The sequence below is a fragment of the Xiphophorus maculatus genome, chromosome 8, assembly GCF_002775205.1.
Source record: "Xiphophorus maculatus strain JP 163 A chromosome 8, X_maculatus-5.0-male, whole genome shotgun sequence".
Taxonomy (NCBI): Eukaryota; Metazoa; Chordata; class Actinopteri; order Cyprinodontiformes; family Poeciliidae; genus Xiphophorus; species Xiphophorus maculatus.
The window spans coordinates 16,737,343-16,764,851 of NC_036450.1; the positions used below are offsets into that span (position 1 = coordinate 16,737,343).

Below are 27,509 nucleotides of genomic sequence, written 5' to 3' on the forward strand. Positions count from 1 at the left end.
GTTATACTTCCAGTAGCAGCTAAAGTGATGCTCTGCTTACACTTTATTGTGCATAAACAGAATAAATAAGTGAAAATTCAGCTTATATCTTAAGGTACTTTGTGAAAGTACTACACGTATCATTTCGCTCTGATTTGTAAAAAATTATGATCTTTGCCACGGTTTGTATGAGAATACTCTTCAGTTGCAATAATCTTCAGCACCACGAGGTGGGGCTGCACCACAGACATTCCTACACCAATGCCCATTTTTAAAATATCCATTAACTTGGAGACGTACAAAAAGTGCCAAAACACAGAATATAACTGTGGGAAAATATATGCACAGTTTATTGAGCGATGCAAATAGGACAAACAGACACACACACACACACACAAAAGAAAATCAAATCCATTATGCACTAGTTCAGAGCATGTTTCTTGTTAGAAATTTAAATTAGTTGTGGGCAAACACCTGCATGCAGGCTGTTTACCAAACAGTTTATTTGAATATTTTTATTGGGGATAAAAAAAATACAGAAAAAAGATCATTTGAGCCTTTTTCTGCACCCAACAATAGTCACAAAAGGAAATGTACATATAAAAAAAAAAAAAGACAGTGAACTCAGAAAAACTTCCAGTGACTTGCGTAGGAAAACAAAAATACGTCATAAATAACACCTGCTGTTCATATTCATGGCTTTTTAAGACCTGCTTGGGCTCACGTTTGCTTTTGAAAATCATTTACAAATAACTGTACAAAGTTGTTACCGGAACATTCTGTGAAAGGCCAGTTTCACAAAAGACAAATGAAATATATTTACACTTGGTTCAAATCACTGAAACACATACAAAGAACAAAAGGCACCTCAACAAAAGTCAAAACGTTTAAATGTGTGATGGAAGTCAGTAGGGCACAGGTGTCAAACTCCAGTCCTCAAGGACTGTCCTTGCACTTTTTCCTGCAGTTTTTAGATGTGCCACAGGTACAAAACACTGGAATGAAATGGCTTAATTTCCTCCTCCTTGTGTAGATCGGTTCTCCAGAGCCTTGCTAATGACCTAATTATTCCATTCAGGCGTGGTGCAGCAGAGGCTCATCTAAAAGTTGCAGGACTGCGGCCCTCGAGGACTGGAGTTTGACTCCCCGGCAGTAGGGCTTGGGAAAACTTTGTCAGTCAATACAGAAGCAGGTGTGTTTGATAGTTTTGGCCAGTAAACCAGTAACCAGTTGCTTTCACAGTACAGCACTATGTGCCTGCGGCTTAAAAGTGTGGAGGAGAAGATACGACAAGTTCAAATTGACAATCAACATCTTATTTTGAGAAGAAACTAGATGTAAATGGAGAAAAATGAGCTGTATGTTTAGACAACTAAGTGTTATAGACAGACACATTATCAGGTTATAAGTTAATAAGCTTCCACAGTGCCTCCACATCTATTTATTAAATACACAGGATGTTAAATAAGAAACTTTGGTAATGGTACTTTGTCAATCACTTTTTTCTAGTGATGCACCTAGAAAGTTGGCTGAAAGTTTGATCGGCTTTGACCAATGACCAGCCTGATCAGTGAATACACCACAACAGAAGATACCAGGATATGCTGACCACACTATTTTCTGAGGAAGTCATTACTGGTGGAAGTCATCTCACAGTTAGCCATTCTTTGTATCAACGTGGTAACTATAATCAGGGGAAACAAAGATGTGAAGAATGTTCAAACTTTCTACAATATGGTTTCATCTAGGCTGCAAGAGAGCAGATAACCGGGACACTAATTGAGTTACAACAAAGTTGCAGTGGTTTATCCTTTCAAGCTTTTAACTTCTACCTGTTGTAGAAAATGCTGCATTTGGAAACTTTGGCAACCTCAGAGCTAACGTCAGGACCCAGATTATGTATAAATAACCATGGAAACAGCAGTGTCAGCTGTGCCTGTTCACCAATATATGATGCTAATGCTGGTAGAAAATGTTAACTATGTAACCCTTTTCTCAGATGACAGTAAACCTGGTTTGCAGCAATTTGTCCCTCACACTCACACACACACCAACAGATGTAGCCTTTACTCCCAATATAAAGGATTAAACACTCATGGCAGAATACTGATCTTCTATTTTCTGGTCTTAAGAGAAATCCCTTTCAACAGGTCCAAGCCTTTTAAAAAAACAGATTTTGTAAATTAGGCCCCAAATTTTGATTGGTGCATCTCTCCTTCTTTAGGGTCCTCTTATCCTGTCTTCATGGGGGCTGCCATTGGTGAAGAAACTCCAGCACAGAGTGTGTAGATGGTTTGATTTATGGCTCTCATGCACGCAGAAGTAACATTATCAGGTTCACAGTTCAGTGCATAGTGTCTGGATATTATCTAGGACTCTCATTCGCACGTTCACAAGTTCACACATGATTTTAATGCGGCTCGCACACATGAGCTGTCACTTTAGGGAGTAGAGCAGTTCAGCTGTGTGGCAGAGAGACAGAGGGTGAGCTGTGGAAAAGTACTGACAGCACAGCCAGTCCTCCAGCTCGGCGTTCCTCTCTGGCTCCAGCGAGCGCTCGGCGAACTTCATCATCAGCAGGGCCCGTTTCACATCCAGCCAGTTGAGCAGGCCTTCGTTTCGGGACCCGTCAACAAAGCCCCCGCCTCGCCTGTGCCGTTCCCACTGCTGCTCCATCAGGTCTTTCCGGGGTCCCCAAAGCAGGCTCTGTAGTATCCGCTTAGCCTCCTGGATGTGGATGCGCTTGATGGGGTCGGGTTGCAGGAGGAGCTGTGCGAGCTTCTGGAGGCCCACGGAGTAAATGGATATAGGGGGCACAGGAGGCAAGTCCTCGCAGCGGTAGTCCTGTTCCCTCAGCGCTGGACTCACCTCAAATGGGTTGGGCAGGTGGAGAAGCTCGTAGATCAAGATGCCAGCCTGGAACTCGTCAAATTTACGATACTGAGCAGCAGAGACAATCTCGGGCGCCAGTCTGGCGTGGTCACGCTTGATGCGAGGGTCCCCGTTCGTCGAAGCAGCGTCCTCTGACGAGCGCCGCTTGGCCTTGGCGAAGTTGCTGATGAGGAGACGGGGAAGGTGGCGCTGAACGTCTCCAGCAGCTGCACCGTTACAGGCACTGCCATCAGCGGCGCTCTGCTGAGTTAGGTGGGCTGGCCTTTGTTGGTGAGGGATCAACAGCAGGTTTTCTAAACACAGGTCACGGTGCGTGACCCCATGTTCCTTCAGGTGCTCAAGGCCATTGCAGAGTTGCAGAAGCAGGAAGCAAACACGGCGCTCGTAGACCTCGGGCTGAGTCTTATGGAATGCCTCCCACTCCCGAACGAAGTCAGCAGTGGTCTGATGGGGAATCTCAGGCGTGATGACCACCACTCTCTCTTGCTCTGCTTGCTGACCCTGAGCAGATGCTGCGCAGTGGGGTGATGTAGGAGCCAGCGCAGCAGGCAGAGAGACTTCATTTGAAGGCAGCATGCTCTGAGGAACACAGGCGAGGAAGTGACCACAATCCTGCTGGATGTTAAAGTGAGGAGGGATGCTCTGCTGCACTGTCAGACCGTAGAGATGACCCTGTTTGGCATCATTGGATGAACTCTTACAGATCTGTGGAGCAAGCAACATAAGGCAGAAGTGAGAAAGGACAAAAACAGATTGCATGTAAAAAGGTAAACGTATGTTCTTGATAATAACAAAAAATATTTGTTAATGGAAATAAAAGAACCCCCCCGCCCCCAGTTTTTGATTTATATATACACAATATTTTGATTGCAGTAGGTTACCTATAGAAGTCATTCATTGTCTATTTCTGCTTATCTTTGGGGAATGGGGACTGCAGTCTACAATCATTGGTTGAGACCCTGGACGGGTTGCTAGTCTTCGCTCTGTACCTTCAATTAGAGCAGGAGTGCTCTAATTGAAGCACCCTTGAGACCTACCATCCTGCAACTTTTAGATGCATTCTCACTAAAACAGACCAGGATCAGCTCTGAACAGGCCTGCTAACAAGCCATTCATTTGATTCAGGTGTGTTGGAGCAGGGAAACATCTGAAAGTTGCAGGATGGTAACTCTCGAGGACTGGACTTGAGCACCACTGAATTAACACTAAATACACATTTGGACCCAAAGGTTGAAACTTGTCTCCAAAGTAGACTTTTAGAAGCCCAGAGAGAAAAAAAAAATCAAATCAGTTTTAGCAAACAATGTTTAATATACCTATGAACAACTGTCGTATATCCATTAGGTTGTGATTAACAAATAAGCTAATGATTATTTACTTGAGAAAAGAAGGGTGGAGGTGATGTACCACTTCCTGTGAACCATAAAAAATGAAACATGTAAACCAATTAACATAATAGTAAAGCTGGGGTAAAAGCGATGCTGTTACATGTTAAACTCCAGGTGATTTTGTTGTTCATTTGTTTTTTTGTACACTGTCTCACTTTTCTATTAAACTCTGCATGTTCGTTTCTCAGTATTCATTTCACACAGGAAGACTATTGGTGGTGTACTGCCTCCAACCTCCATTTCCACATGTAAATAACCCTTTGCTTCTTAATAAACCTCCCAATGCAATCGTAATGGAGTATTTAAAGGTTCACAAAATAGCATTAAATAAACCGGAATAATTTTGAGATCGGAATTGTTTAAGGTTGCTGAAGTCCACTTTGGTCTTCAGCTATGTAGTAGCTACTAGCTTAGCATCGCAAATAATACTGGCAACTGAAGTTGTTTCAGAGAAGTTTCTCTTCAGAATCTCTATTCTGTTAGTTTCACACAGGAAGAATTTTGGTGGTGCACTGACTCCTAGATTAATTTTCTTTGTTCAAAATATTCTTCTCCTTTGTAAATAATCATTCAGTGCAAACATGATGGTGGTCATGGTGTAGAAACCACAACAATGTTTTTCAGATCGGCGTTGTTGACTGAAGTCTGCTTCGGTCTTCGCCTCCGCAGACCAGCCATTAGCTTGAACCTAATTTTTTTTCTTTATAGGCAAGTTATTAACTGCTCGCATTTTTTAAAACAAAATAAAAATAAAAATCCTGGACCATCTCTTTAAGTATTATAAAAGACTGTCATGGGAAACACTCAACACCACCAAAAACCATTCTCATAAAATGTTAACAATGTTTTTTATTGTGGCTACGGTTGGATTGCTAATCTCTCCTAAAAACATTTATTGGGAACAGATTTTAAGAATCAACATGTCTGAAACATAAAAATAATTAAACACCACAGACAGCCTATTAAACACAAAGTGGCTGCAGAAATATATATCATCAGCAGTTCTGAAGGATGCTCTCATGCTGCATTGTGTGTGCGTGTGTGTGTGTGAGGGGTGGCCTTGACAACAGTGGTTTGTCTGACTGTAAATCCTTTCTGGAATGTAAAGATTAATTGTGGCTGGAGATATTAAGCAACAGTCTGGGAGGCTAGCCTGTGGTGTAACACATGCAGCACAAAGAGCTGCTGCTTTGTACTGCAAAAAAGACTAGAGCACAAAGATCAGTGAGACTGAATCCACGCCCTGCTCGCCGCTTGTTTACTTTCTGGGGTCTGAAGGTTTGAACAGCAATGGGAACCATCCCATCTGTAGACCAACAACACTGCAACCACATGTTTTTCATTTCTAGAGCTTTTCTTTAAACTCTCAAACCGTTTTATAAATTCACACCCACTAGACAATTGCTAAGGTAAGGGGAGTGAATAGGCACGACACAGCAATTAACTTTCTAATGCTTCATTCATTGTTCTCTGTTTTAACTTCCTGTAATCTTGTCAATAGCCTTTGAATTCACATCAAAAACTATTGATGTGAATAAAAAAGGATTATAATTTTTAAAAAAGAATTTCTCACCACTTTAAAGCGTCCCCTATTGCTACATCAGACTGTGAGACCAGATTATTTAAGCATTTCCTCAGAAGCATTCATTGATGAGACAGATATTGCTGCTGAGACAAGACTGCCTTTTACTTCTATTTATTGTGCTTATATACATTTCTCACAGGAGTAGCAGGGGGAAGCTTAGTCTTCAAACTCCCCGATGTTTTTTCAGTTGAATGTGTCCAGGAAATCTTCAAAGGGTGACTTGAATTAGGTATCCTGATACCAGAAACACCTCATCTGACTCCTTTTAATTCTTGAGAAACATTAACTCTGCTGCAGGCTGACCCAGGATGATGGAGCTCTTAACCCCAAGCAAACATCGATCCCGATGCTGTGGTTTGTTTCAAAACCCAAAGCAGTAGTGAAAGTACTTTGTTCAGTTAGTGGTTACTTGGAGTTTGCTACACTGCAGACTGAACACCAGATCATGGACAAACATTACTGATCCAGATCACTAACTCCCTCTGCTGCTGGGTGTTAAAACATGTAACTTTCACGCCTGAATTAAGGTCTCAAGAAACCTTTTTTTTGCTAATTTGTTTCATGATAAAATTATAAGTTAGTTAATTATTGGCAAGATTATCATAGTTTCTATCTAGGGGATAGCCGGGGTAGGAGGTTCTCTTTTTAATTCTGGCGCTAAAACAGTTTGAAAACTTCTGTATTAAGTTACTAATTTAGTAAAACTTTTCAAGGTGTAAAAAAATTTATATTTAAGAAGATTTTTTTTTAAAAACTCGCAAATTACAGGCGATAAGACTTTTTCACTTTCGATACAATACCAATATTGCAGCTTTCACTGTTGGCCAATACCAATATTGACTCAATACGACACCAATATGGCTCATACGTAATTATGTTACTTATTTTGTAGTGTGGTGTTAAAAATGCCTTGATCACGTCACAGTACTAGAACAGAAAACAATAGTCAACAACAATAGGTAAGCGCACAACTGACCCATTTATTATTATCCAATGGGTCTGCATGCAAGATACAAGCACTGCAGAAGAGAAATGCTGGGGCAGACTAGAGCGGAGAGCTTTTGTCGGCAGGTTTATATCGGAGATTTTGGATGCATGATATAATCCAATACTCCTTTTTTGGTTGATATCGGACCAATTTCCGATATCAATATCGAATCGGGACAACCCAAATGCAAACTATGTTCTGATTGCTTTGTAATTAAATAAAACTCTTTTTCATTGTAAATTCTCAGACAGTTCACTAGCTGTTCAGTTGTCAGTTGAACCAAGCGTATAGAAGTAATACTATTTTGTTTCAGGATTTAAGGATTACCTTCACAGCGTAGGAGTTCCTGGGGTCCGAGGCGCAGGCAGCAGAGTAGTACACAGCATCTCCTGCATTGCAGCTCGGCTTGTTGGAAGTAAGCCTGAATAGCGACCAGTTGCTCTCGTCAAACCTAAGCGGATTCTTCTGGGAGCGAGTAAAGTGATCTTCACATTTCAGGGCCAAGCGTCGTAGGGACTCCGCATATAGGCCGCCCAGTTTGGAGTACACCCCTTCCCTGCTGTCGATGTTGCTCAGAAGAGTCTGGAGCTGCATGCTCGAGCCAAGGTTTGGCGCCGAGCCGGCTTCTGAGGCCGAAAAGGGCGCGCTAAGCTGTGGCGAGGACAAGCAGGTGATGCTGGTTCGGCAGTGCACGCCTAATCGCCCCTGGGTCTTTTGCTGCTCATCCAGAGTCCGGGACCTCGAGGGCCTAGCCAGAGGGAGGTGGCAGCGCTCCAGGGACTCGTTGGAGGAGAAAACAGGCCGGGGGTCAACAGGACTCGATGGCAGGCTGGTGCGGGAAGCGGCATCAGTGGAGCGACACACATTGCTCTCTGAGCCGGCGAACGGAAAGCGCGGGTAGGCTCGGATGAAGGGTTTCCCATTGGCGGTGTCTGGAGCTGACACGGTGCGGTTGACCATTTTCTTCTCTGGCAGAGGAGGCGGTTGGGTGCTTAAGCTGCTGAAGGAGGACAAGTGAGGAGAACCAGGAGCTGATGCTACAGGAGTTCTGGGAAACGGTGAAGAACAAGACATTCGCGTAGCATCTCGAGACCCTAAGGAGGAAAAAAAAATTACATTAGTGGCTTCTGGTATGATCTTGGTCTGATTAAGTGTTTTTTTTTATATTACCAATTTTTTTTTTGGAGTGTCTTTGCAATAAAAAATGAAAAAGAATTACATGTTCTGTCAGATCACCCAGGAATACCTTGACAACCTAGAAAACAAGCTGAATTCTAAGTATTATTCCTATTTCTTAGAGCCTAAATCTGACTGATTCATATATTTCTTACTGTAAACCTCGTTAGACCATCCAACCCCCTTATCTAACTGCTTAGCTATAAACACATACCTCGTTTCCTCAGAAGAGCTGGAAATTTCCACAACCTCTGATTCAAGTCAACACTCAAGACATCTTCCACCAGATTATGATCCATTCAATTCAATTAAAGGCTTCGCATTACACTCGAGGAGGCAGACGACAAGGTAATTGCGCTGTGCAGTCTTCAATAACTGCTTTCACAGTGAGGGGAGACGCGTAAAGGCAGAAAAAAAAGACGTACTCTGTAGGATGTAGCCAAACCCTTTTTTTTCCTCGTTATCAGAGTCCATAATTATCTCTTCAAACAGCATTGCACAGGAAGTTGCAGCAATTACAAGCGTCTGAGAGCCACCAAGGTTTAAAGCCGATACGCCAAGGACAAATGCCACTCACTGTGCGAGCCACGTCACATGTTTGAAGACTTTAGAAATCTCAAACACACCCAGTCATAACAAAATAAGGAAGGCAAGAGATAAGTGGGAAAACATAACCTTGCAGCGAAACATTTCCTCTTTTGGTGGGTTGAATGTGAGGGAGCAGCAATGCAACTAACCCCTATAAACAGGAGACAATGCTTTGGATTCTCTGTGCATGTCCCTGTTGGAGTAAATCCTCTTAGCTGGACGTGATTTGTTGTGACTGACTTACCGGTGTCAGCTGTCAGGTTGTCAGTGGATGCAGCTGGTAGGCTAATGCTGCCCAGGCTCCGAACAGACGACACGGGGCTCTCTGCTGACCCTCCCTGGCTGCTGCAGTTCAACTCCACAGTGCTGCCGCTCATCTTACCACTCACCCTATAAGAGACAACGTAGCAAATTAAAGTAACAAGGGAAAAAAAAAATGCTTGTGAACTAATTTCAAAATGATTGGTTAGGGGAAACTGTCAGGAAGGCCGACCACAGTATCTGCACTTTTGCTGAAGAAATAGTAATGTTTTGATGTGACCGTTTGTAAATGTGGAACCGATTCACTTCCTCTTGGCTGTTTTTTTGTTGTTTTTTTTTAAATCTGTGTTTTGGTGCTGATAAATCTAGGCAAAAGAGTACATTTGTTTTTACTTTAAATGGTCAGGAGTAGTTCCACTTCCTCATAGTGAGGTACACTTCTTTATTCTGAGCTTATTTATTGCTGAAACAGAATGATCCTCAGGAATAAGGTGTTTACAAACTTATAAAAACTGCAGCGTGTGACTAGTTGAAGCTCTGGAACCTCGGCCACAAGTAGACTTCAAAAACAAAAGTGATGCTTGCAATGTCCTGACATTCTAAACATGAAGCATCTCATTGCATGAGAAAAATGAAAGGCAATTTTACAATTAATTAAAAGAAACATAAGCAAGAAGACAATGGGTTGTACTGGAATTTTTTTTAGGTGTACCAGAGTAAAAGTGGCTCAATGCTAATGCAAATATTTTGCAGATTTTTGTTTGTAAAAACAAAACAAACAAAAATTATAAAAAACTCTGAAAGCCAGCCACATTTTCCTTCTTCACAGCTGTGGCCACTCTGCTTGCCACCATCAGCGTATGGATGTGTGTGTGTGAATGAAGCACTAAGTACAAGCCATTTACCATGTACATTGCACATAAAATACCCATAAAAAGCTCTGGTTTTTGTGGGAAAACATTCAACCTTGTAGATACAGAGCTTTTGGTTCATAATCGCAAGTATGACATAAAACACCACCCAAATCTTTAAAACAGTAAGACTTATTCCTTTTCATATTTGAGGGAGAAGCATTTCCTTCCTCCTTTTTACTTCCTGACTGACATGATGGCCTCTCACAATGCCAACGAAAAGGCTCCATGAGCGGAGTTTTAATCCAGAAGCTGACCAATTAGGCCGACTGACAGCCATTCACTCGTCTCATTATACACCTAAATGGCTGGAGGGGTGGAGGGCTAGAACCCGTTCCTCTCCTTTATCATAATCGTTCCTCTCTGTCATTTCAAAATGACTCCTCCATGACTTCAATTCCTACATAAATCAGCAGAACAAACAGAAGAGGAGGACAGGAGGAGTTGAGTGCACTGGGGGAGACAAAGGGTGAGGTATTCGCTCAGTGGCCAGTGTGCTAGCTAGAGGATCCGCTGTCGTTTTGTAGACAAAAGAGGTGTGATGAAAGGCAGGGGAAGTGCTGAGGCACGGGACAAATGGTAATGAATGTACGGATTGCAAGTCCATGAGTGTGTCTCTGCATTTATCTCTCAAGCTGAGCAAATTTGTATTCAAAACATGCATGAAAAAAAATCGTCATTCTTTGCTGTGTACAAACATGTGCAAAGATTGATAAGTATTCTCAAAACGTTCCGGTTTGCCGGTGGATTTCACGTTCATTCCCACGAATGGAATGCTCACTTTTAGCCTAAACATCCTACTGCCCATTTCCTCTCCATAGATTTAATCATCCTTCCTGCCGGCATGAAGTACTGTGATAAACTTGTCAAGCGAGGTGTCTCCACTTATCAACCCAGAAGCCACACAGACTCTAAATATCAACAGATACCCTTACGGTGCATGGCAGCCTCCGTCTGTTTACACACACCGAGTCCTGACGTCTTTAAAAAAAGCAGGGCAACAGGAGGCTGCTTGACTTTAAAAACAGACCAGAGTGGAGTTACATGCAGCTGGCTGCAGCTAGCCTTCTGGGTTAAAGGAGAGACAGACTAAAGCAGGAGCCATGGTGTTGTTGTGACTCAGTCAACTGGTTTCACTTCCTGTATTGAAATTAGAGGCCCTATTTGTGGTAAAACAAATGACGTGACACCATCAAAGAAGCACGTTCCTCACATTTGGTAAAGTGCGCAAAAGTTCAGCAACTCATCTGTTATTAAAACACAAATTGCCTGCATGATATGTTGAACTGACTTTGCATGGCAATAACATATCCAGTCTATTGGATGTACCATGATACTAAAGATCACTGAGAGTTGGAAGCACATTTGCACCAAATGTGGATTTGTCACAACATAATTGAATCATTTTCTAATATCCCACCATCCCCTAACAAACAGTAATTAACTAAGGATTTTATATTAGAATAATAATCTTAAATTTATATACATTGGAGATTTGTATGATCTATCCAAGGGCTGGTTTGAGATTCTCAGAGTAGGCCAGCCTTGAGTAAAATTATAATGGTTTCAGGGACAACAATAGTAATATAAAAACCTAAGGTAAAAATGTAGAACATGACCTGATTGCTTTCAATTAAAATACAAACACAAATATTATTTCCACAGCTGCAAAATAAGAGCTGTTATAATAATGCATCATGGCCCAAGATAGGCAGAATCACAAGCACAAAAGAAGGACGATAAAAAATAAAAGATTCTGTGAATTCTAACATTGCTTTTCCTGCACCACTGTGTTGAGGTTTTGGCTTGACAGCTTGAAGTAGGGATAGGCAGATTCCAAACAAAACCTACCATAAGAGGCAAAGCGTTGCTTCTGCAGTGATACTTAAACACTAAGATTGTTCAGTTCAAATGCTTAATCAGTATTGAACTTTGTTTTGTTCTGCTATCAATTTTAATCTTGAATTACGAAGTTTATTATCTTCTGTGTTGGATTACATTTTACCCTTGTTGTGGAATTCCCGTACATTACAATATAGTCCAGAGAAGAAAGAAACCGATTGTTTCTTTGCTTTGACTGTAGTAGAGTTACTATGGCTATCTAGTCATATAAACCAAAGACCCATTAATGTTTGACACAAATCCATGTTATCTTTTGTACATGGCTCCAGTCTGGCTTGTTATCGCCCCCCTCAGTCAAACGTCTACTTTTTAACGGCACTCTAAGGCTTTTCTGTACATTTCCTTTGTCACTTCTCATCTATAAGTGCAAAAGTACCTATGTTACCTTTCAAGTTTTCTTCAACTTACAGCTACCTTAACACACATGAAGGTTGTGAAAACAAAAGTCAAAGCAGCACTTCTACTTTGGTAACCAACCTGTTGATAAAGGTGTGAAAATGCAGATGCTTCTGGAAAAAGGTGGTTTAGTGTAGAGTTTTTTTTGGGGTTTTTTTTAAAGCCAATACTGAACCACAAGAACATCACCATTTCCCATCATGAGACTGCTCATAAAAAAAGTCCTGTAAATTTCCATCTCTAACTGTAAAACATAAGAAAAAAAAAAATCAGCTATCAGGTGCTTACCTCATGCTGCCGAAGCAGAGGTCCTTGCCGGGTCGGCAGGCACACAAAATTGGTCCCTGGATCAGACTGGTGGCTCTCTAAAGCCCTGTCATGTGTAGTAACACAACTCTGGTTCCACACGAGTCATGAGGATATTTAAAGTGTCTCAGCAGGAAAAGCAACTGCATCCGTTAGATGTGTGGAATATAAGCCCTTGTTTCTTATATTTAGCATTCTCTTGTTCAGCTACCAGTGTGGAGTAAACTTTAAGTGTGTCCGGCACCAACAGGATGCTATCTGTTGTGCTGCAGAAAAAAAATAACACATAAAACAAGGGTGGCTCTGTGAAGGGAGGGGCAGAGCATCTTGGAACATGTGTTTACTGAGTAGGAAGCAGCTCAAACCCAAGTCCAACTCAGTGGACTTGAAACCAGGAGGCTGGTCTATAAATTCTACTTCTACTGGTTGTAATTGATATCCAAGCGGGAACAGTTTGGGAGCTGCCAGGGGCAACAATCTGCTCACTTAAGCCCCGCCTCATGGCAGCAATCAATGGCCAGCTGACACACCTTCTTTGTTATTAAAACTACTTAGGACATAGGGCACAGGTACAAACACAGTCGTCTTAGTCTGACTCACTATGCAGTACGGTGCTGGATATAATAGATAAAAAAAGACAACAATGTGCCATTTGCAACCATGATAAAAGACTCTGGGAGGCAGATTCTTCAAGCCATCTGTGGCTTTTAAATGATTCAGAGAATCAAAATGTTCCCTCACAAGACAGAATGTACACGTGACTTTGTGTGGTGGTTTTTTCCATTCATTAAACAAATATTAATACAACTTCTGCCAATAAAATTTGAAAAAAAATAATATAAAAAGACAAAAATGATATTCTATGATTTATTGTTCTGATAAACACCCTTGTTATTTAACCAAAGTAAAGGCTGAATATTATTTCCATGTCCTAAGGCCATTCTCACACCTCTCTGTATTCATTGGCACTTAATTCAGGTAGGGGGGTTAGATATCCCACTGAGAAATGGGACACTCCTTCAAGAAGCTGGTGCATCATCTGTTCTCAGTTTCCTATGTAAATGTGGTCAACTATTTATGAATCCTGCAGACTTATAAATCAAAATGTTTTATGTTTCTCAAAACTGTAACACAAGATCTACCCAGGTGAAAAATCTGTCCATTTTATTTGATTTAAAAAGCATTTAGATCTAATAGAATATGTTGCCAATATGCTCACCAAATTTAAAAGATCAAATTTAAAATTACAAAATGGTAGAGAATAAGAAGAAATCTTCAAATATACTTAAGCGATGTTAATGATTAGAGGGACTTCATAAATGTCAATATCTCAAAATTGAATGTACTTAGTACAGTAACATTTTATGTTAGGGTAATGCATCTATTATCAGATACATTGAAGAAATTGCGATGCCTTTTTGCATTTTGGATCTTGTGACAGTTTATTTATAGTTTTATTATATTTTTTTTACTTGGGGGGGGGAAAACTGAAAAAATATCAATTATATTGGTGTGCACCAAGCTACATAATGTATAGTTAAGACTGTTAAATATTTCAAATTGAAATATTTGAATAGTTTTTTTTCTGCTGACCAACAATAATCAAGAATGACATCAAGTGTGGAACACTTCAAACTAGAAATCATAATGGATACTGAAACACTAAGATATAAAATAACCCAAACTACATTCCACAATCACTTTATTTGGCAAAGCTCTTCAATTGCTTGTGGCAGCAACTCATGCCTTTTGATATTTAGTGGTGAAGATAGGCTGTTGAAGTTAAAATCAAGCACCAGAATGAGGATGGTGGCACATTTAAGTCACTTAGAATGTAGAATTACTATTGCCAAGATGGGCAGGTCTGTACGTTTCAGAAACTGCTGACCAGGTGGGATTTACATGCGCAGTCATTTCTCAGGGTCAGAAAGAAATGGTATAAAAAAAAAAAGAAAGAGAGAAAATATTCACAGAGAGGCAGTTGTGTGTGCAAAAATGCCTTTGATTTCAAGGTTGCTACCCTCAAGGTTGGCAGAATAGCATTTCTGAAAGCACATGAACCCTAAAGCAGATTGGTGGGAGGTTTTATGCCCTCTGTCATAAAGCTCAAATTATTTCAAACTGGGTTCTTGAACATCTTGTGGAGTCCCCTATACTTCAGCTTCACCAATCACCAGATCTCAATCGAAAAGAGCACCACTAAGGTGTGTTGGAACAAGAGATTTGTATCATGGATGATCCAACAAACCTGCAGCAACCGTGTATTGCCATCATGCCAAGATGGGACCAAAGGCTCTAAAAAAAGGTTTCCAACACCTTGTTGAATCTATGATAAAGCAGTTCAAGAAATTCAAAGTGGCTAGTAATGTATTTGCAACAGTTCCTATTAATTTGTATTAACTTGTGCCCTTTTATAATTGCTGCTTTAAAGGTCAAAATGATATTCCTCCTCCTTCCTCCCTCTTCTCCACAGAACCTGATCAGCCATTTTTGACAATAGCAGACTTTTGGTGTGTCTGATTCAAGTGGACAAAACTTATTATTAAAAGAAAGTTGGTAGGAGGTGAGTTACACCTCATCTTCACCAGCCCAGACAAAGAAAAGTCTATTTTAGGGGAATCATCTCTTTTAAATACCAAACTGACGGCCCCTTCTCTTTTTCTGCTGTGGATTGCTGACTCAGACTGCAGAATGTATTCTTATTCACGTGGTAGCTGGGCAAAATTACAAATGTTAAGTGGAAAAAAAACAGATGTGGACTTCACGAACATGAAGTGTGGCTACAGTGCAAATATGTTGGTTAATATTGAAAGGCTGTAAACAAATGTTTTTAAAAAAAGCTTTGTCTGTGTATGATGAACAACAAAGAAAGAATAAAAAGCCAGTTTATTTGACAATGAGACGTATTGTTCAGTAGCCAAAACAGTTTATAGCAACGTGACACAGCAGTGGACTATCCAGCAGGCCTATTTTGTGCATTAATTAGAACTGAAGAAGTCACAATACCAGTAGGAACAGAACAAGGCATGCATTGAGGATTATGCCCCAATGGTTTGAATGATCACACAGCGTCAGAATGGAGGCCAATTCAAGGCTGAATAATGATGCTATGAAAGGAGAAGGCACTGAAGGTTTCACATGGAGATGACTGCAGTAAGGTGCATTTAAATGCAAGAAGTGAGAGTGTGCACTGTAGCAGCAATGCAGCTATATATACACACCAGACATGGGAGCAAATCCCATATCTGAATTTAGACCTACTGCATGGGGAAAGGGCTAAATTATCTGTTAAGACCATTTTCTAGACTTGTGCATGCCAGAGTGGAATAAAATGGGCTCAAATAGGCAATGACATCCAAATTGTGTTTAAACAGCTAGCGGATTTTCGATAATGCCGCTGTCTGAATGTAAATAATAATTTAGACTCACTGCTGCTTAAGATGTCTGAGTTTTTGATGCAATTTGCCCTCCATGTGGATAAAGACTGTTTATACTGCAACAAAAGTTTGAGGAATGGAAAACCCAAATTTTCCTAAAAGTACAGATTATTTTCGGAGTACAAACATCTAAAATTGTACTTTAAACATTAAAGTCATTATCTTTATAGTTTTCACTCCATTCTGCCTCTGCTGACTTCTACTTGCCAGTCAACATTATACTTTTTTTTTAAAAGGTGAATCAGCTAATTATATTGCTTTTGGATTTACGAAATTTAATAAAAAATAAGACGCCATTTGTTTGGGCATTCTAGTTTGAATGTTATTGACCCAGAGCATAAATCCAAACAAGATCTTTGTTATTCTTACCTGTGCAGTTTTTTAGGTGGGGGAGGTGGTGGGTTGAGGTCAAGGTTGGGAACTCCTTTCCCCTCTGCCAGCAGCTCTGTCGAGCCTCCATGCAACGGTTGCTTGGTCGGCATGCTCTCGTTATGCTTGCCCTCCTCCTCTGTGCTGGTGCCCTCGGTTTCCCGCTGACAGGCATCATTGTTGGAGGCAGCCGGGGGGGCCGTGCCTGGCTCTGTCATCGGAGGGGGACTGCTGTGGATCTTACAGTCATTGGCCTCCTTCCAGACAGCAGCACCATTGATGGGTCCAGTCCCCTGGGAGGTTATTCCCAAACTAGCGGCAACTTGCTTCTTCTTCTTCTCCATCCCTTTCTGGTCTTCCTCCTCCTCTTCTTCTTCCTCAATGCGGCAGTTCCAGCCAGGGCTGTGGTGGCTGGACTTGTGCAAGCGTTCGGATGTTGCACACTGGTTGTCTGTGGGGCCCTTGAAGTGTCCTTCTCTCGCAGAGACGAGGAAGAGCATGGGGAGTTCTGGGAGCGGGATAGGGGAGGACAAGGATGCCGAGAGGCTAGATGTGCCAAGTTTAGGGAATTCAGGAAGGAGGATCGGAGAAGACATGGATGGTGAAAGGCTAGAGGTACCTAGTTTTGGGGAGCGAGAACTTCTCTTGGGAGGAATGGGTGGGCTAGACTGGGGCTTTGGGTGCAGGTTGGGGGACAAAGAAGGTTCTCTGCCAAGAGAAGGTGCACTGTAGCTGGGACTGGGCCAACGGAAGGCTGGGCTACTGGGATCTTTGCATGCTGTAGGGCTAAAGTGGCACTGGGTGCCAACACCTGAATCTGGGCTGCTTAGGAAAAAAGTTCTGTTGTTCTCTGTGTGAGCAGCCATTACGGTGATGGTGGCGCGCTGACTCTCTCCAGAACGTTCAGACTCCGAGGACTTGGATTGCTTAATCTGGTTTTGGGACTCGGGACAGGAAAGCAGTCCATTTCCTAGTGGCTTAGGCTTCCTCTTGGTGCTTTCAGCGTATATTGGTTCAGAGTCTTCCTGAACACTTGGAGAGCTTGGAGTTGACTCTGGGCTACCTGTGGCTGATGGACTTTGGTGTATCCCGAGCCCATTCTGTTGTTCTACTGATCCATCAGGCCCAGGAAGGGAATCAGTACTGCTGTGATAGGAAGAAGGAGAGTCTGAGAAGCTGTTCTGTTTAGACAGAGCAGGAATGGGACTGAGGGATGTTGGACTAATGTGATTTGTAGATTCCACACTTGAAACTGTGGTGTAGGCAGTGGAAGTGCTGGGCATTTTTGTGTTGATGCCACTACTGCATAAAGGGTTGTGATGAACTGTGGTATGTTCAGAAGGAACACCATCCACTGACAAAGGGATCTCCACTGTTGATTCACTGGACTCCCTAAAATTACTCCTTTCATTGTAAGTGCTCTTTGGTCCAATAACTGGTGCATTATTCTGCTGCCAGCATGAGTCTCCATTGGCATTTTTCTTGAAACTCTTTGAACCTCTTCCTTCCTCCTGGCTGACATAAACATTACTAATGAAGAGAGAGTCTTTGGGCAGGATACTGGGGGACAAGGAGAGGCAGCTGTTGTAGTCAATCTTGGCATTAGGGCTTGGAAGACCCGCCTCTTTATGGGCCTTGTTGCAACCATTATTATCATCAATGTAGAGTGGTGACATGTTTTGGAGCTTCTTTAGACCCATTCGCTCACTTGGACTCTTTGGGTTGTCCTGCTCCAAAAAAAATGAGACCTCATTAAAAGCCAGGAAAAAAAAGTCAGAAAGCGAAGTACAGGCAATCATTTAAGAAGCTCACCTGTTCTATGTTCATATTCACATCTTTCATCTCACTTGTGTCAAAGCTCATCATGGTGGGTTTGACAGCAATGGTCGGCTTGCTGTAGGGCGAAGGTGCAGTCACTCCACCCTCCTCATCACCTCCCAAGCTGCTCTTCAAACAAGCTGGCGGGACGTTGTCATCAGAGACGCGAGTCTTGTGTGCACTGAGCGGGTGGAAGCAGTTCTTGCAAGAGCCAGGTTTCCACACGTGTTCTGCAAAGTCACCACAGGCTGACATCTTTGGTTTGCTGAGAGTCGGATTTGGTCAGAGGAGGTGGCGAAGGAATCTTCCGGACAGATGATAAGCTCTCATGGCTGGCTAGGAGAAGATGGTGGAAGAAAGAAACATAATTAACCAAGAGATCAAATTAGATAGTTTTTATTTTGAGTGCCAGAACAAACTATCAGCTCATTCTTTACATTTTGTAGCTAATAACGCTTCAAGTTTACAAAAAAAGTCTAAATGTCAGGTTTAGAACAAAGACTCCAGTGATAAAAGAAATTCACTGAAAGAAGCACCACGACAGCCAAGCCATAAGAACTTAAGGGTCATCCCGAGATGTAACTCAAGATGACCAAATATGTGCTATGCTATATGTTCCCATGGCCTCCTAAATTAGAGGGCATGTGGTCTCCATTCAACCAAAAGGCTTGCCGAAGTGAGCCCAGTAACATGAAAGCCCTACAAAGAGTCCTCAGTAGCCCCCCGACAAGCAAGAAGAAGACGGAGGAGCCTCAAACATCCCAGAGGTCGGAATGTCAGGAATGTCTAAAGGCACAAGTCTCACTAGGGTGAATCTTACACCCAGAACAAGCTCCCTTCCCCCGCCAATGTGCAACAACACACACCCACCCCTCCAAATCCACATGCGTCCTCCCTTGCTAACAAACAAAACGGAGCCACACACCCCCTCCTTCTGACTGGTCATGTCCTGTTTGACTGGTCTGACAGTGAGGCGAAGAAGAACATTTCAGAGGACTTGTTTGTCTTTTTGTAACGGGGGGTCTTTTAATGATCTTAACACAGTACAAGAACTTCTCAACAAGGTGCTATCACAACTCATGCCAACATCAGCTCATTATTCAGATGCTGAATATTTGAGTAAGGGAGGCAATAAGCAAGACCTTTCTGAAAGAAAGCTGTAAAAATGCATTTAATGCACATTTACATAAAAAGTAATACATGTTAAAATAATACAGTTAAGTGTTTTGTGATTTTTAAAAAATGATATTACGGCACCAGCAGAACAATCTTGAGATCTACTAATCCTATAGTAGTCATAAGGAGTTTCTCTGTTGGTAAAGATAATGCCTGTTTACATTTTCTTTGTTCTTTCTGACTTAGTCTGAGCAGGAAAGCACCCACCAGCTCACTGTTTGTTTAACCGTTCCTGCGACAACAGAGGAAGCAGAGCATTGCCCAAGATCTCGTGGTGTTGTCCACTAGTCATGCGATGAGATGGCTGTCTAGAGACTCAAATGTTTTCAGAACACTATCACAAAGAGCTGATAGACCTAGCGGGCGTTCTGGACTTGACAATCTCTTACAAGTTGTCTGAAATGCAGCCACACAAGACTAAAACGTTAACGAATGGTGTTCCTGCTGCTTGTTGACCGTGGTCGGTCCTTCTTTGATCAATGATAGACCCCTTATTCCCCACACCTTCTCAAGCTCAAGGTCCAGCATTTCTCACTTCCTCGTATAAAGCACACACAGAAACGGAGAAAAACAAAATACCAGCCTTGCAACAAGCCCTGAGTCAAAAAAAAAAAAAAAAGTAAATTTTTCGCTAGTATGTCAGGAGTCACTGGCTGGAGGGTGGATGTGGAATTTAAAGCTTTTGGTGCAACCTGCGGCAGACATTATGAACCTTGAAGTGATCATCCTCATTCCTCATGAGGGTTTCGGGTCTTGCATTGTATGCATTGCTCTAAGCTAAATGTGTGCACTTTAAAAACAAGATGTGGCAGTGAGGTGTCTTACAGTAACGCTCTAAAAACAGGTAAAGTTACACCTTATCTAAATAATAAATCTGTCTGCACCAGAAATCATGCATGCACTAGACCCTGGGGGTCATTTTCTGAGCCTTACAGTCTATGTGCTGCAGTGTCCAAGAAGTTTAATTGGACATCACAATCTGAAAAAAACAAAAAAACAGTCTAGTCATTCATTCATCAATCATACATGATCACAATAATTGGACGTCCATTTGTCTATGTTCCAGTCTGATAACCAGGTCACGGCAGTGTGTGCACACACTCACTTTGAACGGGCGCTGCATTCGTCACGCCTGCTCACCCACACAGCAGCCCCTTCATTCACCAAGAAAAGGGAGGGAGGGGGCGCGCAACCTGTTCTTCTGCTTATAGTCAGAGAGAGAGAGAGAGAGGGGGGGGGGGGGGGGGGTCCGCCAAAACTTCTCAAAAACTTCCAACTCTGAGCTGTCTTTATCTATTCAGTATCTGACTAAATTTCTCTTAGGTATGCGATGAACACACTACACGTGTTAAGGTTCTGAAAAATGAGGTTTTAGAAAAAATTGCTTTGTTTTACCAACGAGGAAATTGGTAAATTAGCCCCCCTTCTCATTACTTAGAACAGAAAATTTTTGATACGTTTTTTTTTTTTGTCTTCATCTTTATCACATCAAATCAAAGCAGAATAAAGAGTGTGGTTCAGTAAGCCAGGTATACTGGAGGAAATAAACGAGCAAAAACAAATAAATAAATAAACAAAATGCAGCTGCAACATAATCGAGCGCTCAAGGTTATATTGTCTGCTGGCTGCTGCTTACCTGCTCGGACTTTCTCCTCCCTGGCAACACAAAAAGCTTTACCGTGAGAAAATAAAAATAAAATAAAAAATAAGAGAAAACGTGTCCAATGATAAATGGTCCTTTGATTTTCCAGTGTCCTTACGGGTTTCCCTGCGGCTACAGAGCCGGGGTAGAGTGCGTTGCTACGGGCTGGCTTGCTCTCCTGCCCTGCATGCCTCTGGTGCTGCTGCTGTCGCTAATCTGTGCAGAGGTGAAATGCTGCTAGAGAACAGCTGAAGTCCTCTGCTGCAGCGTCCGGGGGAGAGCAGAAGAAGGTGGGAGGAGCTCCTTCAACCAGCCATGCAGTCTGGCAAGCGGCCACACTCACCGATCCTCGTTAAACCTCCTGCGTTGCTTTGCTGTCATTAATGTTCAGCACGCAACCAGGTTACTTAAAATATTACAGACGGAAAATTTAGACTGTTGAGGAAATCTAATACAACCATAATGTATCCGTTTAAGTTTTGTTTTGTTTCTCCTGCAGGCAATCAATCTTGGTCAGAGGGCTCTTTGAAGTGGGCAGAATTTGAAGTGCCCCTCTTTCCCCCGGGACTGCTCCTGTTTCTGGGTGACAGTGATGGGGAGGAACGCTGCCACCGCTTCAGAGCCAGTCTGGACCCCCTGCTGGTCTCCATTACGGTCAGCAAAAGGGAGAGGCAGAACTCGGGGAGGGACAAACGCGGGAGAACCAGTCATCTGCAGAGATTAGACATTTGACTTTGATTGTGATACAACGACTGAGTGCAATGCAAAAGTATTGATGCACCTTATTTGTCACTGAATTAAAATGCAATCGCAGCTTCAAGTCTTTTTTTTTTTTTTGAGGGTATGTGTCTACCAAGTTTGCACACCCAGAGTGAGATTTCGTTCCAGAACAGCTCTAGCTCACGCAGATAGGATGGAGAGCATCATTTTCCATTTTCTGGCTACAGATCCTCAGGTTGAATTAGGTCTAGACTTTGACAAGGCCATTCAAGCAAACAAATGAGCTTTTATATATGCCATATTCTTGTTGCTCTGGATGTATGTTCAGGTGTTCAGGACTGTTTCGCTGCAGCAGTTTTTCCTCCAGAAGAGCCCTGTGTTTTGCCCCATCCATGTTTTCATCAGCTCTGCCTAACTCCCCTGGGTTCAGGATGACATGCATTGCAAGTTTTATGTCACAAAGTTTAGCTTTATATGACCATAGCACAGTCTTCCACATTTTTGCTGGCTTTTTCATGATCTTCCTGATTAACTGGATGCCAGACTCTTTCTATTTTCAGATGATAGACAATGCTCCAGGAGATGTTCAAAGCTTGGATACTGTTTTGTAACCCAAATCTGCTTTTAAACTCTATATAAGTTTGTCTTGCTTGGTGTTCATAAAAGCTATGGAAACCCTTAGAATTTGTTGGTGATAAAACCTGAAAAAAACTCTACCCATATGAATACTTTTACAAAGCATTGTTTAAAGATCTGTTTTCATCATTTTTGAGTGTTAAAAGGGTTAGAAAAAAACATAACCCTTTAGATCTCCTAACCCTACAAAATCAAAGATCCCATGCAGTCTGCTTTCTTGCGTACGGTCCGATTCGACGCGCATAAATCGATTGGACACAGTAACGCCGGTTTCCTGGACGTTGCTTAAAGATTTATAGCAGAGCTGAGACAATCAGCATAAGTAGCACAACAGAGACTGGATCCAGGAAAAGTGCTATCCTTTACAAGACCACCTGTTGAATCTAGAGATGGCTGCAGCCCTCTCAAGAGGATTAGGGGCTTGTTGCGCTTCATCTATTTTTGGGAAAGGAAAAGCTTGTCATAATTCTGCTAATGGGATGATTCTAGCAGTTCTCGCTTTGCAGATAAAAGGCAGGTTGAGACCTTGAAAGCTTTTAGATGTATTTTGAAAGAAGACATAACTCTTAATGCTAAATTTCTTGCTTTTTTAGGGGGTCATTTTCTAATTTTACTGTTGGAAATATCAGCTTCTGATTTAGGTGGTGGATGGTGTCTGTGCTGAGAGAACCCCTGATCATCTACGTGCCTTTTCATTCTGTAAGGGTGGGTCTGTCAAATAAAACTGAGATGGTGTGTAAATATTATGAACAAACTTGGTTAAGAAGCCTTTTACTCTAACCCTAATGTAGAGGGTTTTTTTTCATCAAGCAAACATTCATGAGAAAATCTAATTTGCAAACTGCTGCAGTGTACGCATAGTCCCTGCATGCGTTACGTAGTTTTACTAAACCGTGACGAAACAAAAAATAAAGAGCCATGCAGCCTTTTGAGCTGCTCAAGCTCCTTGCACCTGGCTCTTACCAAGCAAGCTAACAAAATGTCGCTGGCAACAAAAGCCTCTGCCAGGACGAGCACATTGATGATTTAGCAGTTTGTTGCCGTGCTGCATGCTGCTGTAGGGTTGGACGTGAGACCGAGAGGCAGACTGGAGTTAACCTCCCTGCAGACTGCAACATGAGGATGCTGTCTCAAAGGAGCCAAGCACAAGTTGCGCTGGGCTCAGATACAGCGTCAGGATGGTAAATTATGTGTCACATGTCTTTGTACTCCTCAAACATTACAGGTACTTAATGGAAAATAATTTCATAACAACAACAACAAATTCCTGTTGCCCAGTGATTCATACATTCAGGTTTTCTAGACAATCATTCTGCTCCAACATGGGAACACTGCTTTGCCAGCAGTCACCCTTCTCTACCTGCTCCTTTTGCTTGTGAATTATTAAAAGGGGCAATCATCTGAGATTAAATTCAGTCGGGAGATAAATGGGCTTAGATATAAAGCTTGCAACAAAAAGATGGGGCTTCTCTTCATGACTGACGGCTCGACTGGTATCAGATAAAACGAGCAATCATATTTATTATTTATGGAAGGGAGATTAAATGTGCAGGACATGACTAGCCCAGTACTGTTTCCCTGTTTTTAGTGGGACTTCTTGTGCACCTGTTTACTGTGATATCTGAAACTACTCTGTCAGGAGAATTTCTGGGATTTTCCACTAAACTGTTCTGGTGACTTCCTCGGCATAATAAATGTAGGATCTTCCCCTGAGCCACACAGGTTTTCTTTCTGTTTTCATTTGCGCCATCAATAGCAACGCCACAGTAACAGAATATATGCCTGTGGTTTTTTTGTGTGTTAACCAGTCACCACACAGTTGTGTCACACCATTTTGCCTCATTCTGGGTAGAGCTGGGTACTCTCAGACGGTGGGGAGCCCTTCGTGGCTGTTGACGTTCACAGGAATTGCTGTCCCTTGCAATACATAACAGTTTGTTTATGTGGCTTGATTCTAGTACCTGCTTATACATAGGAAATTTCTGTCCTGCTTATACATAGGATATTTCTGAGTTCAAAGGACCATTTTATTTGTGTCCATAAGGTTATTTGTGTGACTGCCACACCATAGCAATGTTCACTTTGAGCATGATGTACTAGAGGATTCTTATAGCCTAGTATGGTCTTCGACAGCCAATATTGTTTCAGTTTAGAGGCAGAAAACGGAAGCTTTTGAAAGTTTAGCACATAAATAACTTATAATCTGCATTGATATATGCAGATTGATATATGCATTCATAATATGCAGATTATAAGTTTGATTAAAAACCTTTCTTTTAATCAAACTGAGCCATTTCAGTTTTGTCCTCAAAAACAGAAAGACAGCGGAAAGCCTATCAACCTCTCTGTAAAAAAACAAAAAAGGTTTCTAATAGAAACATGTTACTTGGATATTTTGCTGCTTATTGGGGATACACAAAAAGACATAGTGAGTACTTTTGTTACAAAAATCATCTCTGCTATGTGCATGAGCTCTATGGAAGCAAACAGGCAATCCAGCAAAAATTATTTTTTTGAAACAAAAAACTATTTTTGTACAAGATTAAAAAAGTGTTCCTAAAACTTGACTCAACACAAAAGGTCTCCACAGCAAATGTATCAGTTTCCTTCATACCAAAAATGTCAAAAGGGCAAACAAACCATGACTCTTTGACTTCTTTGAGCGTTTTTGTTTACAAGCCAAATCTTCACATGACTTATCCAAATTCACAGACTAATCCTCTGTACAAGTCCAACAAGAAGTTCAAGTTCTTAAATACTTTCAGACTTTGCTTCATGAATTTTCCTGACATAGAAACAATCATACAAAAATGAAGGGAACGCCTTGTTAGATCAGTTTGTGATGTAGGTTATACAAATCTCTGGTGAGGGCCGTGTTAATGTGAAACATCCAAAGATCGCAAGACTCCAAAGTTATGACATGGCAAAGAAACTAATCACCCACATCAATTTTGTAGGTGAACAGTTTCATTTAGAAAGTCAAAAGGCATGAAAACCTTAATTTTGAATGGTCATTACTGTTTTTAACTATAGGACCTTTTTAAACTTACCAAACTCTTAGCCAAAGGGAAACTTTTGCCCTTTTTCTCTGTTTGTTTGGGCTAATTGACAAACCAGGTACTGTGTTGCTCAGGTTTCGGCCTGAGTGTAACTTCCCCCTACTACAGGAGACCATAAAGGATTTCCTGCCACAACACCAAAAGGTCTTTGTTTGAGTTTGGCCTGCATGTTAAGAATACTCTTTAGTCATCGGAGACATTAGACTTTTAATTTGAAACCATGTGCTTTTCTCAGGTTCTCCTACGCTCTGTAACCACACACAAAAAAGGGAAATCTGAACATTTCCAACAGGTGTCTGAAATGAAAGATGAAAGAGCAGAGGAAGTGCTGTTTGCAGACAGTCTGTTTACTGCTGGTCGGAAACACTACAAAGAACGACAAGCACCGAACATTCAGCAGATCCCTCAGGACTCACTTTGGTCTCCCCAGGTTGTCCCTCTTAAAACCTAAGCATTCAAAGATAACCACCTCGTGAAACCATATGCCTCTGAGAGCCTGGCACCATGTACATAGTTGTGTGTGTGTGTGTGGGGGCGTGTGTGTGTGTGTGTTAGAGGGAGAGTGCTAGTCTGATGTAGAGGAGTTGGGGTGGTCAGGAATGCAAAGATAAAGCAGAACAGAGCCACACCTCACATAGAAAACACAGACCCACTCTATGATTTCCAGCCCTCTTTGTTGCCTCGGATGATGCAGTTTGTCAGCTGAGTCTCCATTTTTGCATTCCTATACCTGTCCCTGCAGGCTCGACCCGTGATTATGAAACTCAGCATACGCTGACACATTTATGCTCTCCTTAGCATTCCTTGACGGAGAACAAGGGTACATCTTATGTAATGTTTATCTTGATTAATAATAATAATAATAATAAAACAAAAAGCTTTTGATCATCACTTAATGGAAAACTTCAGTATTTTTGAAGAGAAAGTTTAAAAGGAGTTACTATTTTTGCTGGCGTACAAAACTCTCTCTGTATTATCACATAGTGTAAGTTAGTTGGATTTTTAGGCTATCAGCTAGTCCAAAAGACTCCAATCTCACACAAATTTATACAAATGCAATCTTGTGAAACTTTAAATTCTCACAAGTAACGTAAATAACTTTGTAAATAAGTGAATGACTAATTACTTTTTGCACTAAAAATAAAGGTAGTGTGCTGCCAATGGTCTTCTTGAGTGAAACATGCACTGAGAATGGAATATCAGAGTATCAGATATAAAAATAAAGGAAGTGCAAATAAAAAAAAATATTGAAGTTTAAGTGTGCTTTTATTTTAACACTGACTTGCTTTTTTTTAGGTTATTCTAACCAAAAATGCCTTAAATTTTATCTCCTCAGTATGTTAAAGGAACTGACCAGATTTTAATGTTGAAGCTACACAGGTCTCAACCTGATTTACACCTATACATTTAATCAAGAGTTAGGCTAAGCAAATTATCCTGGCTACGATGTAGCTAACCACCATCCCTGAATTAATAACTGATTGTAGTGTAAAGTGCTTTGGAGTCCTCTGACTTGATAAAGTTTTGTTTATCTGATACCTAAAAATTTAGCACAAAATAGTAAATGTACCACAATCTGACAACTATATTTACACATTTGTACTCATGGATTTAAACAACATGTTTTTGCTTCAAATCCAAAGTGTACTAAAACAAACAAAAAAAAGCTCTACAGCAAACACTATATGCTCATATGCAGTGGGAGCTCTTCTGTGACCACAGTGCTAAATAAAAATCTCTGAAGTGGATGAGAAACAGAGTTTAATTTGTCTTGATAAAAAGAAGACAATCATTCTCAAGCAATAACAACCAACCCCATGACTCGTACACATAAAAGTCTTGATTTTGTGGAGCTGAAGTGTGTGTTCGCAAAGCTCATGTAGTAAAGGTGGTGTCTTTGTGGTCAAGGGATTCTTCGTTTGTGCCTAGATCATTTGCTCTCATGCTTGTCTTGGTTAAACTAAGTCTACATTTAGACTTTAATTGAATGTCTTAAAGCAAGTTGCAAAAGCCTTCAGTTTTAGATCAAATACACACCAACTTTTGCTTAGACATCTGAAGATAATTAAGACATTGTTTAGATGCTTTTTTTTTTTAAATAACTGACCTTTATTGACTGCATAAAGTGGCTTTTCTGTAAATATCTTTCTAATACAAACATGTGAAGCATGAAAAAAAAAAAACAGTTTAATTGTTTTTAAGATTTGAGTTGTTTTAAGACGTCTTCTTTGTTCTTGGCCCCTATCGTACCAGAAATGATCTTTGGCTTCTAGGACCGAC

The 27,509-nt window shown here is 41.3% G+C and overlaps 1 protein-coding gene across 5 annotated transcripts; it reads right to left on the bottom strand.

The window, feature by feature from the left end:
• Positions 1-1,045: 1,045 nt before the first annotated feature.
• On the bottom strand, positions 1,046-21,565 carry prag1 (PEAK1 related, kinase-activating pseudokinase 1). Of its 5 annotated transcripts, none has more exons than XM_023338445.1 (8): positions 20,809-21,565; positions 20,278-20,373; positions 20,106-20,151; positions 17,991-18,328; positions 16,179-17,905; positions 8,841-8,986; positions 7,160-7,926; positions 1,046-3,576 (listed from the first exon to the last, which is right to left on the bottom strand). In XM_023338445.1, exons 4-8 carry the CDS (start codon positions 18,249-18,251, stop codon positions 2,416-2,418), a joined length of 4,062 nt encoding a protein of 1,353 aa, XP_023194213.1. In that variant the 5' UTR covers positions 18,252-18,328; positions 20,106-20,151; positions 20,278-20,373; positions 20,809-21,565; the 3' UTR covers positions 1,046-2,415. The 5 variants fall into 5 exon arrangements, with proteins under 5 accessions (XP_023194213.1, XP_023194211.1, XP_023194212.1 ...); XM_023338443.1 differs by having other exon boundaries at positions 17,991-18,332; XM_023338444.1 differs by lacking the exon at positions 20,106-20,151 and having other exon boundaries at positions 17,991-18,332.
• Between the last annotated feature and the right edge of the window lie 5,944 nt (positions 21,566-27,509).

Excerpts from the sequence above, each read along its gene's own strand:
- prag1 (XM_023338446.1), bottom strand. The coding sequence starts at position 18,251 with ATGTCAGCCTGTGGTGACTTTGCAGAACACGTGTGGAAACCTGGCTCT. Across the intron at positions 8,987-16,178 it reads CCACCTAAAAAACTGCACAG|GGTGAGTGGTAAGATGAGCG; the intron begins GTAAGAATAACA and ends TGTCTCTTATAG. Across the intron at positions 7,927-8,840 it reads CAACCTGACAGCTGACACCG|GGTCTCGAGATGCTACGCGA; the intron begins GTAAGTCAGTCA and ends TTTCCTCCTTAG.